The sequence below is a fragment of the Pneumocystis jirovecii genome, assembly GCF_001477535.1.
Source record: "Pneumocystis jirovecii RU7 chromosome Unknown supercont1.14, whole genome shotgun sequence".
NCBI lineage: Eukaryota > Fungi > Ascomycota > Pneumocystomycetes > Pneumocystales > Pneumocystaceae > Pneumocystis > Pneumocystis jirovecii.
In genome coordinates this window covers 264,647-283,032 of record NW_017264788.1, presented here as the reverse complement: position 1 = coordinate 283,032, position 18,386 = coordinate 264,647, and the positions used below count along the sequence as shown (strand labels likewise).

General features: G+C 35.6%; 8 protein-coding genes across 8 annotated transcripts; 5 read left to right on the top strand and 3 right to left on the bottom strand.

Annotated features, from left to right (window-relative positions):
* Window positions 1-233: 233 nt before the first annotated feature.
* Window positions 234-1,520, top strand: T551_03080 (uncharacterized protein; the record flags this gene model as incomplete). Its single annotated transcript, XM_018375343.1, has 9 exons — window positions 234-284; window positions 333-609; window positions 656-747; window positions 790-858; window positions 907-1,002; window positions 1,046-1,068; window positions 1,110-1,196; window positions 1,247-1,325; window positions 1,371-1,520. 9 exons carry the CDS (start codon window positions 234-236, stop codon window positions 1,518-1,520), a joined length of 924 nt encoding a protein of 307 aa, XP_018228551.1.
* Window positions 1,521-1,693: 173 nt separating this feature from the next.
* Window positions 1,694-2,867, top strand: T551_03079 (ribosomal protein L2; the record flags this gene model as incomplete). The annotated part of the gene is made up of 3 exons (XM_018375342.1): window positions 1,694-2,550; window positions 2,599-2,673; window positions 2,723-2,867. The coding sequence occupies 3 exons, from the start codon at window positions 1,694-1,696 to the stop codon at window positions 2,865-2,867; spliced, it is 1,077 nt and encodes a 358-aa protein (XP_018228550.1).
* A 577-nt stretch (window positions 2,868-3,444) lies between these two features.
* T551_03078 (uncharacterized protein) lies at window positions 3,445-4,827 on the bottom strand (the record flags this gene model as incomplete). Its single annotated transcript, XM_018375341.1, has 5 exons — window positions 3,445-3,529; window positions 3,579-3,825; window positions 4,110-4,251; window positions 4,303-4,521; window positions 4,576-4,827. The coding sequence occupies 5 exons, from the start codon at window positions 4,825-4,827 to the stop codon at window positions 3,445-3,447; spliced, it is 945 nt and encodes a 314-aa protein (XP_018228549.1).
* A 25-nt stretch (window positions 4,828-4,852) lies between these two features.
* On the top strand, window positions 4,853-5,631 carry T551_03077 (uncharacterized protein; the record flags this gene model as incomplete). The annotated part of the gene is made up of 4 exons (XM_018375340.1): window positions 4,853-5,011; window positions 5,371-5,438; window positions 5,497-5,547; window positions 5,592-5,631. 4 exons carry the CDS (start codon window positions 4,853-4,855, stop codon window positions 5,629-5,631), a joined length of 318 nt encoding a protein of 105 aa, XP_018228548.1.
* A 1,641-nt stretch (window positions 5,632-7,272) lies between these two features.
* T551_03076 (E2 ubiquitin-conjugating protein MMS2) lies at window positions 7,273-7,763 on the bottom strand (the record flags this gene model as incomplete). Its single annotated transcript, XM_018375339.1, has 3 exons — window positions 7,273-7,491; window positions 7,538-7,694; window positions 7,753-7,763. 3 exons carry the CDS (start codon window positions 7,761-7,763, stop codon window positions 7,273-7,275), a joined length of 387 nt encoding a protein of 128 aa, XP_018228547.1.
* A 263-nt stretch (window positions 7,764-8,026) lies between these two features.
* Window positions 8,027-13,515, top strand: T551_03075 (uncharacterized protein; the record flags this gene model as incomplete). The annotated part of the gene is made up of 11 exons (XM_018375338.1): window positions 8,027-8,050; window positions 8,093-8,278; window positions 8,320-8,575; window positions 8,636-8,820; window positions 8,867-9,721; window positions 9,766-12,393; window positions 12,433-12,635; window positions 12,678-12,997; window positions 13,053-13,173; window positions 13,217-13,305; window positions 13,346-13,515. 11 exons carry the CDS (start codon window positions 8,027-8,029, stop codon window positions 13,513-13,515), a joined length of 5,037 nt encoding a protein of 1,678 aa, XP_018228546.1.
* A 67-nt stretch (window positions 13,516-13,582) lies between these two features.
* Window positions 13,583-15,986, bottom strand: T551_03074 (tRNA (guanine-N2-)-methyltransferase; the record flags this gene model as incomplete). The annotated part of the gene is made up of 11 exons (XM_018375337.1): window positions 13,583-13,606; window positions 13,654-13,745; window positions 13,789-13,994; window positions 14,038-14,127; window positions 14,231-14,399; window positions 14,454-14,541; window positions 14,589-14,698; window positions 14,846-15,059; window positions 15,101-15,182; window positions 15,227-15,300; window positions 15,861-15,986. 11 exons carry the CDS (start codon window positions 15,984-15,986, stop codon window positions 13,583-13,585), a joined length of 1,275 nt encoding a protein of 424 aa, XP_018228545.1.
* Window positions 15,987-16,584: 598 nt separating this feature from the next.
* On the top strand, window positions 16,585-17,842 carry T551_03073 (uncharacterized protein; the record flags this gene model as incomplete). The annotated part of the gene is made up of 2 exons (XM_018375336.1): window positions 16,585-16,674; window positions 16,727-17,842. 2 exons carry the CDS (start codon window positions 16,585-16,587, stop codon window positions 17,840-17,842), a joined length of 1,206 nt encoding a protein of 401 aa, XP_018228544.1.
* Window positions 17,843-18,386: the final 544 nt, after the last annotated feature.

Below are 18,386 nucleotides of genomic sequence, written 5' to 3'. Positions count from 1 at the left end.
ACTGTTTTTTACAAAAAAACTACATTTAGCATAGAAAAGCAATTAAAGAGAAAGTACCCTTTTACTCCAAAAAATATTTATTAATTGCAAAAAACTTAGAATATCTGTTTTATACTGATATCTTCACTGTCTAGATTATTAAGATTATCTATAGATCGATATCTCAGACTTGTCAGGACAACATATCAATATTATAAAAAATAAACTAAATCAATATAATTTTAGTATTTAAAATGCCCTATAATACACAGAAAAACGAACCAAAATATGTATCTAAATTAGAGGTTTTTTTCCTTAATTTTCTCTAAAACTACATTTTAACACCTTTACAGGCACCAAGTTTTTTTTCTCTACAAAGAACAAGAACAATAAGAGGACATAGTGATATTGTTAAAACACTTGGATGGAACTGTTCTGGCTCAAGATTAGCATCAGGATCAGCAGATCATACACTGCGTATCTGGAATCCTGATAAATTGGAATTAAGATACTCTACAGAACTCAAGGGGCATGGATCAAGTGTTGACTATCTTTCATGGGATCCTACACATAGTGATCGTCTTGCAAGTGTGGGAAAAGATAAAACAATTCGTATTTGGGATTACAGAGGTCTTTAGTGGCTGTTTTGAGGGAATCTAGTGTTGATTGTCGTTAGAAGCCAAATATATTATGGATATCACAACAAATGGTGAAAATATCACTGTATCATGGTCACCTGATGGGCGTTATGTAGCAGCAGGAAGCAAAGTTTAGAAAAAAGAGGTCAATTACTTTACTAATTTTACATAGGATGATGTAATTACATTTGTCGATGTCAAAGAGAAAAAAGTTATAAACACTGTCAAGCAGCCAACAGAGGTGACTTTATATCGTTTATTAAATACATTATTGTCCTAAAAATCTCAGACAAACGAAATTGCATGGTCAAATAGTGGAGACTTTTTTGCATTGGCAACGGGGCATGGTACAGTTAATTTAGTTGAGTGGCCATCCTTAAAACATGTTTATACAATTGATGCGCATACTTCTAATTGTTTTTCTTTAGAATTTGATCCAAAAGGAAGGCATGTTTTCATAAATACTTATAAACTTATATTTTGACTTTTTAGATACTTAGCAGTGGGTGGATCAGATGCACTTGTTACTCTATGGGATTTAGATGAATTCGTATGTGTTCAAACATTTTCAAAGCTTGAGTATAGTCCTTTTTAGACATTTTTTTTACTTTTTTTAACCCGTTTACTAGTTGGCCTGTAAGAACACTTAGTTTTAGCCACGATGGACAATATATTGCATCAGCATCTGAAGAAAATGCAATAGACATTGTATGTATAATATAAACGCTTCAAAATACATTATTTATTTTTAAGTCACATGTTGAGACAGGTGAGCATGTCTATAAAATTCCAGCCAATGCTGCAAACAAGGTCTGTTGGCATCCTTACAAATATTGGTTGGCTTATGCGGGCGATGAAACAAGTAAAAAAGGTGATCTATCAATATTTGGTATTAACAGTTAATTCATTGCACTCTTATCTCTGTTTACAACATATACATAAAGAATCTCAAAAGTCAAATTCACTCATTTCATTACAATTAAGCAGGGATAATTCTTATTTTCTTTTATACTCATTTATTACTTTTTACACACACTTCTACTTATCGAGCCCCACACCGACACAACCAAACAAATATGTTTTTTAATATTTTTTCAAAAACAAAACTTCAGCAACCACAAAATAAACTTCTTTGTTTTTCATACCGTCATTACAATTATTTTGGATATTTTTTTCAAAAAATATATACTCAACAACGCCATACAGGCATATTTTTGCGTCGTTTTGCAACCGTAGTAGAATCTTTAAGCAAAGACACACGAGGAAAAAGAGCACCTTCTATTAAAAAATATCGTCCAACTACTCCTGGAAGACGCTGGCTTCGACGCCCGTTAAATGATCACCTTTGGAAAGGAGGCCCAATACGATTTTTAACGGTTGCAAAACGTCAACATGGTGGACGCAACAATCATGGAAGAATTACTGTACGACATATCGGAGGAGGACATAAGCAACGTATTCGAGTTGTTGATTTTGTACGAAAAACACCAGGACCACATCTTGTTGTACGTATTGAATATGATCCAGGACGCAGTGGACATATTGCATTGATTAAAAATTTAAAAACAGAAAAGCTCTCATACATTTTAGCAGCAGATGGACTTCGTGCTGGTGATACTGTTGAAAGTTATCGAACAGGTCCAAATTCACCAGAAGAATGTTCAGGTAAAATAGACTCTGGTATTTTTGCTGCAAAAGCTATCCAACGTGGAAATTGTCTTCCTTTATCAATGATCCCAGTAGGAACAATTATTTTTGCCCTAACAACAAGCAAATATGGGCCCGCAAAATTCTGTAGGAGTGCAGGTACATATGCACAACTGCTTTCTACTGGAGATAAGGGCTATGCCATTGTAAAACTACAAAGTGGAGAACTACGTAAAATACATGTTAATTCGGCTGCTACAATCGGTGTTGCAAGCAATGTAGATTGGTATATATCATTATATTTTTCCCTTTACAATTTCATAATATTATAAAGGAAGCACCGGAAATTAGGAAAAGCAGGACGATCTCGATGGTTAGGTATTCGACCAACAGTCCGTGGAGTAGCAATGTAGGGAAAAATGTATTTGCAGTTAATTTAACAATTTAATACTATAAAGGAATCCTTGTGATCATCCTCATGGTGGCGGACGTGGCAAAAGTAAAGGTAATCGGCAACCATGTAGTCCATGGGGAAAACTAGCCAAAGGCAAAAAGACGCGAGTAAGACTTAATCCATTGGTTATCAAGGGGCGTCCTCGGTAATAATTTTTATCAAGTCATTCAGTTACTATACATAAAATTTTAAATCAAAAATGAACTGTTACTCATCATTACAGTTTTTTCGATGACATTTAACCAGAAAAGCAAATCAACATCAGCTAATCACCCAAAAATATATATCTCTAAACAATTTAATAAGAATCGTGTATCAAAACCTACTATAAATATACCATGAACATTCATATATTGTCACGTATCGCCATATGTCGACATGTACAACATTACTGAGTATCTACATACTCAAACTACCTTATTCTCAACAACATTCATCTATGTATATACAATCTCTATAACACAATGTATATAACAACATATTGATGTGACTTTATACTACAGTATATACAACTTATATATAATATATATCTGTATATTGTCTCTTCACACATTCATATAGCCTTTTTCACAAAAATATATATCTAATTTCTTCAACATATCCTTGCAACACGGCTTCACAATACCGCCTATATGTATCGTATTCTACGTTACATCTCGACAAAATATAAATAATCCATGTCATCCTCTTTCTCCTATAAATACACCATAATCTCTCTACTCAGCCTCAGCTTTGACGCTCATATGCAGAGTCTATATTCGTGTCGTTATACACATTTTCCGTCTCAGCATCATCAAGCTCCTTCTTAAACCTAACCATATAAACAGTGTATACAAATTGCATATAAATACACAAAATACATTGCATCCAAACTTTTTAAAATCAAATGTTCCGGAATCAAAAACAACGCCTGTTTAACTTTTTCTAATAACATCTCCTTATTCATCTCCACTTCGCCCGACCCTATCGTACGGATAATATTCAATATCGCATTTGTTGGCGCCGTCAACACCGAGTCGGGTCTTAAAAGCCCTGAAAAAATATCCAATAGCTTATCTAGTTTACACAGCCGCGACCGCTGAAATAACAACCGCTCCGACTGAAGCCCTTTATTCATTAACTCCCATCCAATGATCTTTCAAAAACAAGGCGTATAGTGGCAACCAATACCCATCCACTAATAGACTTCTAAATACCCTTTTTATACATATTTTCTGCTGTCCAAACCTTGTATTAGCATTGATATTAATCCCCAGTGTAGTCCTCCATAGTAACCCCATCACAATCACCATGGCAACCACTATGGCAACCACTATGGCAACCTCACTAGCACCCTCCTAACTTTATGAAATCCAAAATACACAAACATGCCCCCATACACTCATACATACTTGGATATGCCCAAATATGCCCAAATATACCATCAAAAACACACATACCCACCCCACTATACATCGCCTCATCTACCCACTCATACATACCTATCGCCGATAGACGTGTCCACTGCTCAAGAATCCCCTGCAATGTAGGACACTATTATACATCAAAAACACATTATCCTGCTTCTATACATTCTATCCATACCGGATCCGCGTCTAAAACATGCAAAAGGCCGTGAAATTTAGACACTCCATCAATATGATCCCGAAGATTCCCTTTGGTCCATTTAGGCTCCGTAAGCGGTGCTGTACGGTTAAGCCACGCTTCAATCTTTTTTGCCCTCCAAAGCTCCCCATTTGTTGGGTCTGCATTTGTCTGCTTAAATACCGGCTGAGATGCCCCGTTTGATACAAATTCCTCAAACTAAGTGCGCATTTAGCCCCCTAAATCACTTTTTTCTCGGCTATATGCGCTTACCACTGCCCATCCATCTGTCTCAATCACAATTCTTCCCTCACGCCGAAGAAATACGACTGAGATAATATGCTCTGCTGAAATCACCATACGTACAGTGCCCTTTTTAAATGACACTGACAACCGGTCTGGTGCAGCCAATGTTGCTGCTACTGGTGACATGTCTTCAGACGGATCTTTATCTGCTGCACTGCGGAAATAAAAACGGATCCGTGCATCCCGCTGATCTCCTGCTGCACGCATTTCATCTGCCATTAGCCCAATAATATAGATAAATATAATGCATATACCTGAAACAAAGTTGCCTATTTGCAGTTTTGCCAGTCGAAAATCGGAAAATGTTTTACGCACAGAAACATTGCCCGTTATCCGTGGTCGTTTTGCCGGTGCTTCACGAGAGGCTGCAGCTGCAGGGCCAGTAGGAGCAGAAATGGGGGGCGTAGCCGCATATACACCGGAATGAGGCGCTATATGCGGTGTAGAATGGGGTATATGCGTGTGTGCAGAGAAATTGAGCGGCATATATGCGGTGCTGGAAGCGCAGCTGGCAGCAGTGGACCTGTTTAGCCTGCTACGCTTGCGCATACTGCGCGAAAATCTGAGTGACATGTCGATGGCGCCCCGCAGTGCAGCGGTAGTCGGAGGACAAAATACAGAAAGAAGCAGTAAAAAGCAGACAAAGTAGCTAATTACAAAGTAAATAGTAGGCAGACAGGGGAGTATTTGTAATCTGTGCAATAAAAAGCATAGATTGGGTGTGAGCGGTGTATACAGGAATATGAAAATCTATCGGGATAGCGAGCCGGGTGCAGAGGGAGTAGGGAAAATAGGGGTATTTGGGAGCAATTTTTGAACGGAAGAGATTGGTAATTATCTATTAACAATGGGAGAAAATTGTGCTGTATTTTCCGGGTTTTTTTGTAGTGCACTGAGCAAAGGAAAACGCTCACACGAAGAGATCGATACCGGTCTACAGTACACATAAAACAGAGATAAAGCAGGAATAAATACAGGCTAAGCGGCAAATGGGAAGCAAAGGCAACAATAGATGAGCATTAAAAGATGTATTATGAACAGGAAACAGAAAAAAGCCGTCTTTACTGTATATAAACACGGCCAAGTATGCCATAGAAGCATGCAGCGGTGAGCGGCCGTAGCGTTGTAGCGATATACACATAAAACCATGAACGCTTAAGTGATCAGCAAATGAACACAAAATATACAGAGTGCAAAAAATAAAGCCAAAACAAAAAATAAAGCATTGCTAGTGTTGGATAGAACGTGATATACAGGGAACAGGGGCTTCCTGTGTATAAATAGGGGGCTGAGCAAACCCGGTCCGACATGTTTTGCAGGCCTTGCAAAATACATAAACAACGCAGCAAATCTCTAGCTAGTGAGCTGCAATCCACTAAAAAGCAGCCCATTAAGCGTCTGCAAAACAGAGATAAAACCAGGCTATATAAAGCCTCGAACGGTACTAGGTATCTGCTTGAAAACAAAAATGCCCTTTTTCAAGCACTAGAACCGGCCATGCCAAGCAACAGGTTCTATTGCTAGACTGTAAAAACATGTCCAAAAACTCGCGCCTTTTATGTATTTTTCATGTATTTTTCATGTATTTTTTAACATTTGCAGTTTAGTTGTACCGTCCAATATGAATAATAAAACACCCGATTTCTTATTATATTTTACCGTTTAAGCCGCCTTCGAAGTATTGTTTTTTTAATACTCTGCAATGACACCTCCACATTTGCCACACCAATATGGGTTTCGATCTCAGTGACCCATCCGTCCTGAGATACACCGAGTCGCCTGTAAAACTGCTGCTCATGCTGTGCATGGAACAGCATTTCCCGCAGCCGCTCAAGGCGGTCCTGCAGATGCTGCATCGAGCGGAGACGCCTCTTTAGAGCCATATGCAGCGGGACATAGCTGCGCAGCCCATGCGTGCGCATCGGCCATTGACTGTGTCCGCACTGCGTCCGCACTGCGTCCGCGTCCTTGCTGCAACTTACACAACACGCATACAACACATACAACATACACAATATATACAACATACACAATATATACAACACACACAATGTATACAATCTATATATAGCATACACGACATATACAATGCATATCATGCATACATATATACAGTATAATGTATATAGCACACACAACATATCACACACAACACATATAACATACATATATAACATATATATAACACACACAACATATACAGCACACACGACACTGCATCCACCCGCACATCACGTGCATCCAAAGACCCGCCTCGGCCAGCTGCATGCCTGCCCTGCACTGCCCGCCACATGTTGCTCTACATCCGCGCGTTCCTAACCCTACACCGCTGCCTGCTAAAACTGCGCGCCCTCGGGCGGCTGCGGAAGCCGCTTGTTATCGGGCTGCGCCATCTCGCTGTCCCTGTCAGCCCCGCACAGCGCATGCCACCCGTGTATATGCGTGTGCAGACGCATATATACGCATATATCTGTGCATACAGCATACACAGCAGCCCACATATGCATACACTGTATATACCGTATGCACACCCGTCTGTCCTATGCATAGGATGTATACTGTATACTGTATATACAATATACAGTATACACACAATACACACAATATATACAATACATACAACACACACAATGCACACAATGCACTAATACACGCATTCTGTAGTCATTGCACATACCGCCGCAGCTCCATCAGCACTGTCTCGAGTGTATGCTCACTCCGCCACTCTGCCAGGCACCGAAGCTGCCTCGGCTCCACTCGCCCCGTCTCTCCATCCACACACGGCAAATTAATTTTTGACACAAAATACACAGATGGCGCTCTTTCTGGGTACTCTTCGCCACAGTGTATACGTATGCTGTAAATCCGGTTCTCATGCACACTCTACACTATCAGCTCCCCACTTTGCATTTTCTTATATATATCTCACATGCGGAGGCCCGAGAACCGTCCCAATCCAGCTCGACATAGTCATATCGTCCGTGTCGACGAGTCCATAAGAAAATGTGCCATCGCCAAACCCTTTTTCACCTTTTTCAAGCTCCTCTGACCAGTCAGCCCTGCTTTCCTCTGCAATACTGCCGTACCTAATAGGCGGAAGTTTCTAGGTCTGGCGGTCAGAAAAGCACTCCAGCAGAGACTTACATTTTCTGCATTTGTCGAGAGTCGCTCTCGACGGTCGACAGCCGGTCGACGACGAAATGCGCTGGATCGCAACTGTGACACTAGAGCTCTCGCACTTAGTGGGAGAAGCAAAACGCAAATATCCAGAGCTCCGGACAGTAAGTATCGCTGTGTACCGCCGCGCTGCGTGCTGCGGTTCGGAGTATATGCATGTTGCAGCACTTGGCTGCGCCCGACACTCTGGCCGTGGTCGCCGGAGTATATGCATGTAGCATTCGGGGTGTATGCATGTAACATGCAGGCCGCCGAGAGGCGTGCGGTGCGGCGGTGAGCCGCCAGGGAAGGCAACTAAGAAGTGCAGGCGGCAGAGCAGTCTCTGGCAGAAATCAAGGGATTCAGGGACGAGGCAGAGGGAACAGAAAAAATTCGAGAAAACCCGGGGTTTCTTGTCCCATTCTTGCTTGGATGCAGTACACAGAGCACTAAGTGCTGCAGCATAGCAGTAAGGTGTCTACAGCGACTGATTGCAGCGAGTGCAATTTCAAGCGTAATGCAGAACGGTTTAAAGGCGGATATTGACAGAAGTAGGCATCGCTACCGCCGATCCTGGAGGCACTGTGCGAGGCAACAGTGCTCAGTGCAGAGATTCAGCTGAAGATTCTGCAGACACTGCCGGTGCTACTGACGAATTATACAAAGGAGCTTGGAGGGATACTTCTTGGAGATGTCTTTAAAATATGCTTTATGCTTCAGAACAGCAAGTACATAGTGGTTCAGAATACAGCGGCAGCAACGCTTCGACAGCTGGTTATTCTTGTCTTTGACAGGGCAGCACGTGAAGACAGTATGTAGGCCGCTGGCAGGCAGTGCTGGTGGGCATTAGCGGGAGTATTGACTGAAATAGACGAAAAACAGGGGGAAACAGAGACGCAGCAGGCACAGCAGGATGCATACCACTTGATGGAGGATCTGTGCCTGCTAATTAACGGGGACAAACCGAAGATACTGCATATCCACCATTTGTACAAGACGTTTGGACTGGAGCTAGTTGAGAGTATTTTGACGAGCCATCCAAGGATTTTCCAAGAGGTGAATTGCCCTGGTTTTTGTGTGAATCATATATTTAGCTTTCCAGCACGACAAACAAGTCAGGTTACTTCGTAACCTAATGTTTCTGGTGCTTCGTCCGTTTTCCCATAAAAGCGACTTTGCAATAACAGTGAGAAGTGCCAGAATTGTGTATCTTCTTCTGCGCCAGCATCTTAAAAATCTTGTTGTAGAGGGGGAAATTGCATTTAGTTTGTTCTGCCATATTCTTATAGACCAGCAAGATAATACTTGGCTACGTATTCTGGTGATGGAAGTGTTTAGAGGAATATGCACGGATAGTGCACTTGTGCGCTTGATTTACAAGTATTATGATACAGAGGTTTCCCGTAAAAATATCCTCTATGAGATAATATTTTCTTTCAATAAATTGGCTAGAGAACAGCCAGGGCTGATCGGCTTGAGCACGAATGTTATTTTTAGCGGTCAAACGAATGAAGACGGTACATACAATGGCACATATGAGATTCTTGGGGATGTGGCCGACATGTTTGGCGGCATATGCAGAATCCTTGTAGATCAATGTCCACCCGGCATTGATTCAAAGTTATCTACAATCCGTACATCTTGTATTGACCAGCTCGATAAAACAGAGCCGCCCGTGATTCCTCCTACTTATGTTTACTACTTAGTGCTTACATGTTTAAACTCGGTCGCTGATGGTATTGCAAAAACAGTGATTCCATTTTTCAAACGAGGATCCCTTCGGAAATCAGCAGATTCCAAAGTATCTGCCAAAACGCATGATAAAGTATCTCCACAGTCGAAAAAGTCTGAAAAAGTTTATTCGGCTTCTAATTTTTCACCCGAATCTCATGTGGAGCGTCAAGAAATATTTATTTGTTCAAAAATAATTGAGCACATGTGGCCTGCCTTTTTAGCAGTAAGTGGTTTACCACAATTACGAAAAAGTATTAACGGTTCAAGGCATTTTCAACTTTTCTATCTGCATCTATGTCAATTGATTTATTTCATAATCTCGTTCGCTCATATAGATATTTTACCCAGGCTTCTGGATATTTGGGCTATAATATTTCCAGAAACGCATTTTTAACCAACATTTCCAAGCTTTCAATCCCACCTATATTTATAGTACCGTATAATACTTTGCATTCGAATTTTTCGGCAAACAATAGTCCTAATAGTCGTCGATTGAGCATGGAAACCCATACTAGTAGTACACCGGATATAATTACCCCTTCTCGTTTAACACACGATTCCGATAACGCAATCGTACTTACTTTGAAAAATTTAATTTGTCTCAGAGCTATCCTATTGTTATCAATTCATTTAGGGAATAATCTTAATGCATCATGGTCAATCATTCTTGAAACACTACGAAAAGTCGAGTTAACTATACTCGAAATGTCGAAAAAGAATCCCGTAAAATTTCCTTATAGTATTCTAAATATGAAAGTACTCGGCAATATTGACAAAAAGGAGGAAAACGTTAATACTTTTACGAAAAATGTTCTTAACGTTGACATTCCTTCAATACATGCTCTTACTAATATGGCTTTCGAGAATACTAAAACATTTTCAGAAAAAAGCTTGTTAACCATATTAAAGACTATTTGTGAACTTAGTACTTTTTCAGAAACATTTGAAAATAATTCATCATCTGAAACAAAAGTATTTTTCGATATTAAGAAAAACATGTCTTCGGGTAATTTTTATAATTACCAAGGAACTACTATTTTTAATAAATCAGATGAGCTAATTTTTGTTTTTTACAAAATCAATCTAATCTGTAAAATTAATATCGAAAGGTTGTTTTTCGGTGCTTCAGAGAAAAATGGTTGGGATGTAGTAATATCATATTTGTATTCTTTTATTCAATCACGAAAAGTCGATAGTTTAATTCGAAAACAAGCTGCTGAAGTATTTATTGATATTTTCAAATCAATAATTGCATGTCATTATTGGAAAAATCACGAAAATAATGATAAAGCTTTAAGAAAAATGCTATCTACCATAAATTTTCTTTCTATAAAAAATATTATGAAAGACACTGATATCCAATTATGTTATAATGATCGTGCTATTGAGTTAGAAATAATAGGTATGCTGTTTGACGTTTTGAATTTATTTTTAAATTCGTTGGGCCATTTAATTTCTGAAAGTTGGGACATTGTCTTTCAAATAATTAATTCTGTATTCGTTGATGAACAATCTACTTCTATTTCTTTTAAGGAAAATCATTCAGATATTTTATTTTATAAAGCAAGGGAATATAAAAATTTATTGAAAGATCTAAAAATCCTTAAAGATTCATTTATTTCTTTACAATTAATATGTACAGATTTTTTGTCAGAGCTTTCAGCAGATTTTTTCTTAATTTTAATAAATACTCTTAGGAAATTCTGTCTTCAAAAAGATGATTTAAATATTTCTTTAACAGCCATTGGATTATTTTGGAATATATCGGACAATCTTAGGTCAAAAAAGTCTTTTGAAAACTCAATCCAAATATTTAATAATGATAATGAACTAAGTTTTTTAACAACGTTAAAGGATAATATTTCTGTTGAAGATTCATTATGGATAGTCTTATTATTCCGTTTAACAGAAGTAACCTTAGATGATAGACCCGAAGTACGAAATGGTGCAATACAAACGATATTTAGAAATTTCGATGTTCATGAAGAAAATATGGGAAACAATTTATGGAAATATTGTTTTCAAATGATCATATATCGTATTTTTTTCATATTTGAAAAAAATGTTTCCGAAAATAAAGATGATAAACATTTTGAACTTTTTAATAATATAGATAAGGCATCTTTTGACGAATCATTGATTTTAGTGATATCAGGTTTAATGTCTCTTTTTTGTCATAACCTTAAAACCTTTCTTTCACTTGAAACTTTTTCTGAAATTTGGGATAAATTGTTAAATTTTTTTTCGCATTCTATAAAATCGGATTCTAGTGATACTTTTATGCATTGTTGTAAAGCTATTGATAATGTTTTGAATAAAATGAGATCTATTGAATTAGGTTCAAATTATAATAATTTGTACGCAAAAGTGTGGTCAGTATGGAATTTGTTTTCAGATATTATATCATTAACCTACGATGAAAATTTATCTAAACAGGAAGGATTATCTCAAGAAGCACTTAATAAATTTGTTAATTTTACTTGCTCTTTATATAGATTTATGATTCCTGATAACGATCTATCTATAATCAATAAATTAATCGAATCTACATATAACGCTTTAACATATTCACATTGTCCTGCTTATTATCTTGATGTTGATTTTATGACACCTCTTCAATCTAGTGTATTAGAAATAATCGATATTTTGAAGGATAATAACGAACAAACATATATATTATCTTTAAAGCAACTTGCAAAAATTAGTACTCTTGCATTCAACAAAAATATATTAGAAAATACAATTTCTAGTCAAAATATATCAAAGATAAATAAGATATTTTCTACATATATTGCTATTTCTAAAACATCTTTCGAAAGAATAGAATTATATTTTTCAAAACATTCTAAAAATATATTAATTTATGAGCAAAATGCATTTTTCGAAATAATACATGTAATATTTTTGTTTTTAAAATAATACTAAATTTCATAGGCGTTATCTGTTCCTATAAAACTTAAACATAAATGTCCATCAACTTCTCGTATTGGTAGTGGAGAGCTTTTTTGGAAATTTGCTACTCTAAAAATGCTCTCTATTTTAGAAAAATCTAACTTAAAAATGGTTTTACCAAGTTCTAATATAGAATTATGGGGAATAATTAATGATTGTTTACATGGAATACTTTTATTTGATTAGTGGGTTTAATTTTTATTTCAAATGATATTAATTTTTCTTAGTAATAATAATTCAATGTCTTTAAAAGAATCTGATGAAGATTTCGATATTTCTACATATACAAGATTAAAAGCGGTATTATTTCCATTAATAGGAGAAGATATAGACACATTAGAAAGAGCTATTTATATTATTGTCAAATCATCTTTTATATACAATTGTTCCGAACAAATTTTGACATTTGAACAATTATCATCTTTTTCAAAAACTCCGAAACTAGAATTAGAAAAATATACGTTTCAAGAAATCATTCCTCAAAGAGAAAAGTTAGGTTTTATATGTCTGAACGATTTGTTTGATTTTTGTTCTATAAAACAAAACGGTAATATTTCTTTTAATATTATATTCATATTTATGCATATATTCAAATATGTTAGACAATAGTTTAGAAAGATCTATAGCAACAACAGCAGGTAAACATCTTTTAAGACGCTGTTCAATGGTTTTACAACAATTTATATTGAATCATCAAATGAGAGGATCAATACCAATGTCTCGGTATGTGAATTATTTAATTTCATATACATTAATGAATAAAAAGAATTGAGCGTGCAGAACTTATTGCTATAATCCAAAATCTTAATAATACAGAATTTTATTCTGACTTACTTGAATTCGATAACTCTTTAGGTATTTTTTATATATTTTTTAAGCATTCATTTATTTTTAGAAAACAATTCTCAAACACTTAGTAGTACAGAAACTTTAAAAATGCAAATATTCCCTCTTCTTTGTACGATCTTGCCTCTTTGTTATCAAGATCAAGAACTATTAACACTAATATCTTTCTTTTTTCAAAAGATTGGAAAATCAATTCATATTTATCAAACACTTATATAAACACTAATTTTTAGGGAGGTCATCATTTTCAAAATATAATTTAGAAATATAGTTTTTTTAAAATAATCTATTTATTTTTAGATGTAAAATACTATAAATAAATAAATATAAAAAATAATAATATATGAATATTAAAACCTTCTCACGAAATTTATTTTCAATTTTTTCTAAAACTACTTCATTAAAAAGTGTTCTATCTTTTCGAACATATGTCAAAAGTCTCCTAGACCCTAATAAAATATTAATAACTTTTGAAATAAAAAATATAAATACATTTTCCAAAACATTGTAAACTATTTGCAACAAGCAAGAGGTTAGGATGGTGCGGAATATCAATATTCACTTCATCTTCTGTAATACTAGGCATCCAAAAGACAAGTCTTCCCTGAGTTAAAAGATGATTTGATGCAAAGTTCATAAGATCCATAATCAAATTTCCAAACGGATAAGATCTTGTTGGTGGAATATAGTCTTTCTGTCTAGAAGCATTCAATATCAATAAAACCCTTTAAAAGAATTTACAAATGATAATAACATCCTGACTCATCTTTAGGAGGAGATTTATTGGATAAATTTTTCCTCAAGGTTTTCGCGCCTGCACGCACACCATAACTTATTCATTGCTTAGTGCTAAATTTATATATTTATATGTGCATATACATACGGTGCTAATATTGAAAAATATTATTATGTTAAATTTAATAAAAAAATAAACTTACGATCACAAATGATAGCATCAAACAAAAAACCACTACGTAAACTCAAATTCGCAAAATCCATTATAAAAACGTCAAGAAATTCCGACACCAAATTATACTGTTCAAGGTTACTAGAAATCGATAAACGTCCTCGACCCCTTAATGGTCGTCCATCAATATCAGAACCTATAAGTAAATCAGTCAGTTCTAATTCCCTATTTAATAACCATTATGTTTTACCCATTGTCATTGCACCGTAATAAGCACATGCGAAAAGAAAACTACCTGTTCCAACGAACGGATCATAAACAAGTTTGCCTTTGCGTGCCTATTAATCAGAACTCTGACGTGCATAATATCTAACAAATATAATACCAGAGCCTGATTTGCAGCAATTAAAGAAAGTTCTGCATCCATTGACGTATTCCCAATATATCGTCTTTTCTTCAGATCAAAAAGACCTACTGCACTACGGCTACTACGTGCTACCTAAATGAATTAATTTCATCTATAAATACGCAATCAAATCCGGATTATAAATATTTTAAATATGCACTATGTGCAGTTCCATATATAAATTTTAAAGGTTATAGATATTTTACCGGAATTTACAAAATATCATCTACAAAAACCTACCTGTCTACCTAAAGAAACACGTAGCAAAATTTGTGTACCTTTTTGCCATTCTTCAAGCACAGCATAAATTTGCTCCGGATTATTCATAGAAACTGGACCTTCAAAAGAAAGATAAGAAAAACTATCAATAATTTCAATCTGATGCTGCATTGTATGCGATTTATTAACACTTTCAACAACAAACTTAAAGGATGAATTACGAAATGGCTGCTATTTCAAATAAGAGATAACCATAGATAAATGTTACTTACACACAAAGCAGGGCCTAACTCACGAAGCTGTGCATGGAGATCCGCATAAGACGTTGCACTGCTCCAAAGCTCATAAATTGCTCTAAAATCTGTTATATGATAAATAAAAGCATTAAAAACACTTACCTGGAACATATTGAACGGCAAATAAGCCGTTTGGCCTGCTCATCATCACGCAATTGCAAAAGAAGACAGGGCGACTGAAGATGTTAGTTGCCAACAGCTGTATATAGCAAGTGCGCAACGGATGCATTGATACACACACAGAAACTCTGATTATACATTCAGCAGCTGTATATTCCCGATATTTATAATCTAGCCATAGTGCATTCCATAATATATAGATATTATATCTGCTATATTATGTGTTACATATGTATTATATACGCTTTATATGCACAACTATGCATGTTGTATGCGAACTGTATACAAACCATATGCACATTATATACTCACATGTATATTACTTAGTATATATGCATCGTCTATTACATATATATATTATGTGTGCATTATATGCACAGTATATGTGTGTAGATAGCATTATCTATACTTTTTTGCCTTCTGTAATCTGTATACACTTGTAGTGCACAACATATACGTATTATGCACGTATTATATTTCTGTTATATGTAAATTGCACGTATTGTATATATGTGTCATCTACGCCTTATATGCATGACATATGTGTAATATATGTGTAATATATGCGTTTTACATGTGAGGTATATGCGGTCCAGTTCTGCACCTTAGACTTTACCTGTCTGTCATAGGCTGAAAGGTCCAAGGAAATACACTCTGCTATTGCCAAAGATTCTAATTCTTCTCGTCGAAAATTCTTGTGTGAAAGTGAAAACATGATAATATAGTTACGCAGCATTTCCATATCAGTTAAAATGTCCAATGCACCTTATCTGCACTTAAATAGACTGTATTCTCAAACAGAATAGACAAGAAACTCAAAATTCAAGAAAAAGTATGCCAAAAATATCAATTTAATTTAAAAAACACTCGTTATATAACATTTTCTGTCGTCTTTTATATAATAAAATTGGAAAAGTTAGGGTTTGGAATGATAGATTAGGGTTAGTATATAGAATATAGATTTAGGTTAGGGTTAGGTATAGGAAGGTGAGATAATGGTGCTATAGCAATGTTTGGCAGAAAATATTGATGCAACGGGATATGTATAAATTAAAGAGTAAAAACAATATAGAAATAATGTATGTGCATGTATATATGTTTTCTCAAAAAACAGTTTTTTTCACTAACTGAATTGAGAGCAAAAGTATATCACGTGACATAACAATAACACGTGATTCATAATGGTGCTCGAAGAATCAACGTCTGAGTATTTAAATGAACACTCTTTGGCAGGTAATAAAAGATGTTTGTAGAAAATACAACAAACTAACACGTAAATAACAGATCTTTTAAGAAGAAACAAGCAGTTATCTTTATTTTTCACGCCTTTTATTTGACCTATGCTTAAATCATGTTTGTATTTAAAAGGATCATTTGGAAAAAACTATACACTACGAAGACTAGGGACTAGTGTCTTCAGGCTAAAAGAGGTTTTATTTATGTTTTCAATGTGTAGAAGTATGTTTTTAAGGACTTGATTAGTGGACTTTTGATGAACAATCTATTTTATTCCGTCGAGCATTAATTCTAAATCAAAATTGGGAAAAGATTGCAGAAGGTATTATAGGACATGATGCAGAAAGCTGTAAGAAAGAATGGGAAAGAATAAATTCAAGTGATCAACCATCCAACCCTTATAAAACGCCTCGAACAACTATGAAATTTTGGACGCCAACAGAAGTATCTAAACTTCATGAGTTTATAAATGCACATGTACTTAATGGGGAATATGATACACTTTCTAATCACCGTAATCCCATATGGAAAGATATATCTTCTTATATTGGTCGAAGTGCTTATCAATGCTATTTGAGATGGAAACGCACATCGAATCCTTCTATTATAAGAGGCCCAATGACAGATTCAGAAAAAATAATTATTGAAGAAGCACATAAGAAATATGGAAATCAATGGGAACGAATATCTGCATTAGTTCCAGGACGAACATCACTTCAAATTGAGGTCTATTTTCGAGAAAACAAACGAAACTTTGTTAGAAATAATCTTCGATATTCACCTAATATTATTGATGCACTCGATCGTTTGATATTAACGGGTTCTTATCGCACGTCTGATGGAAGAATATCATGGACAAAGCTTTCAAAAGAGCATTTCCCTAATATTAAACCAGTACTTCTTAGAAAAGCATGGGCACGTTATAATAAAATGGGTTTTAAAAGTGATAAATGGACACCTGAGGAAGTAGATAAACTTATAAAAGCAGTAAATATTGTCCGAGAATCTAATGTTTCATATCAAATTTGGAAAATAGTAGCAAATCTTATACCAGGACGTACAGCAGAGTCTTGCAAAATTAAATATCGTTCTGTAAGTTTTCGAAAATCAGATATAACTCCAGCTCGTCGGTGGACTACTATTGAAAACTTAAAATTAATTAATACAGCACTTATGCGGGAATTTCGTTGGGTCAAAGTGGCTATGGATTTACATTATCCCTACAATTTTTGTCGAGATAAATTTCTTAATTTATTAACAGAAAGAAATACTATATCTGGTCATTTAGCAAGAGATGCATGGTCGAGTAGAAAAAATAAACATTTGGAGAGCTTTCTAACCCTAGACTTAACCAAAGATTGAAAAAGTATTACATCTAATAGATACAGATATAAAAATATAAATGATTCTGCTAAGATAATAATAAAAGAGGAAAGAAAACAAACATTAACTTCTTTATGGATAAAGTGTATGAAACTTTTTTCTATATCAAGTCACTGTATTATATATCCATTCACCTATTTTTTCTTACTTTCGTTGGCATGGCAACTTCAGTGTTTATTTTCTTTGACTCATCGTCGGAGCAACTTTGGACTGTCGCACACTCGCTCGGCGCGAAGAGCTAGTTTAGGCGTTAAATATCAGCAAACGCACGTTTCAGAGAGTTTTCGAGCTGCAAACACGTAGCCTATCTTCCATTTTCAAGAATAGAGACGCAGGCTGCTTTTCCAGCGTTTTTTCAGCAGTTTTCAGTGATTTGTATTGAGTATTTCAAAAATCGGGTCGCCATTGGCTTTGTTGGATACGATTAAAAGGTAAACTAGGCACAGGAAAAACAAAGAATGCGTGTTTCTTAATGAAATTAGTAGAATATTGCGTTTAAATAAGCCTTTTTTGTGAGATTGCA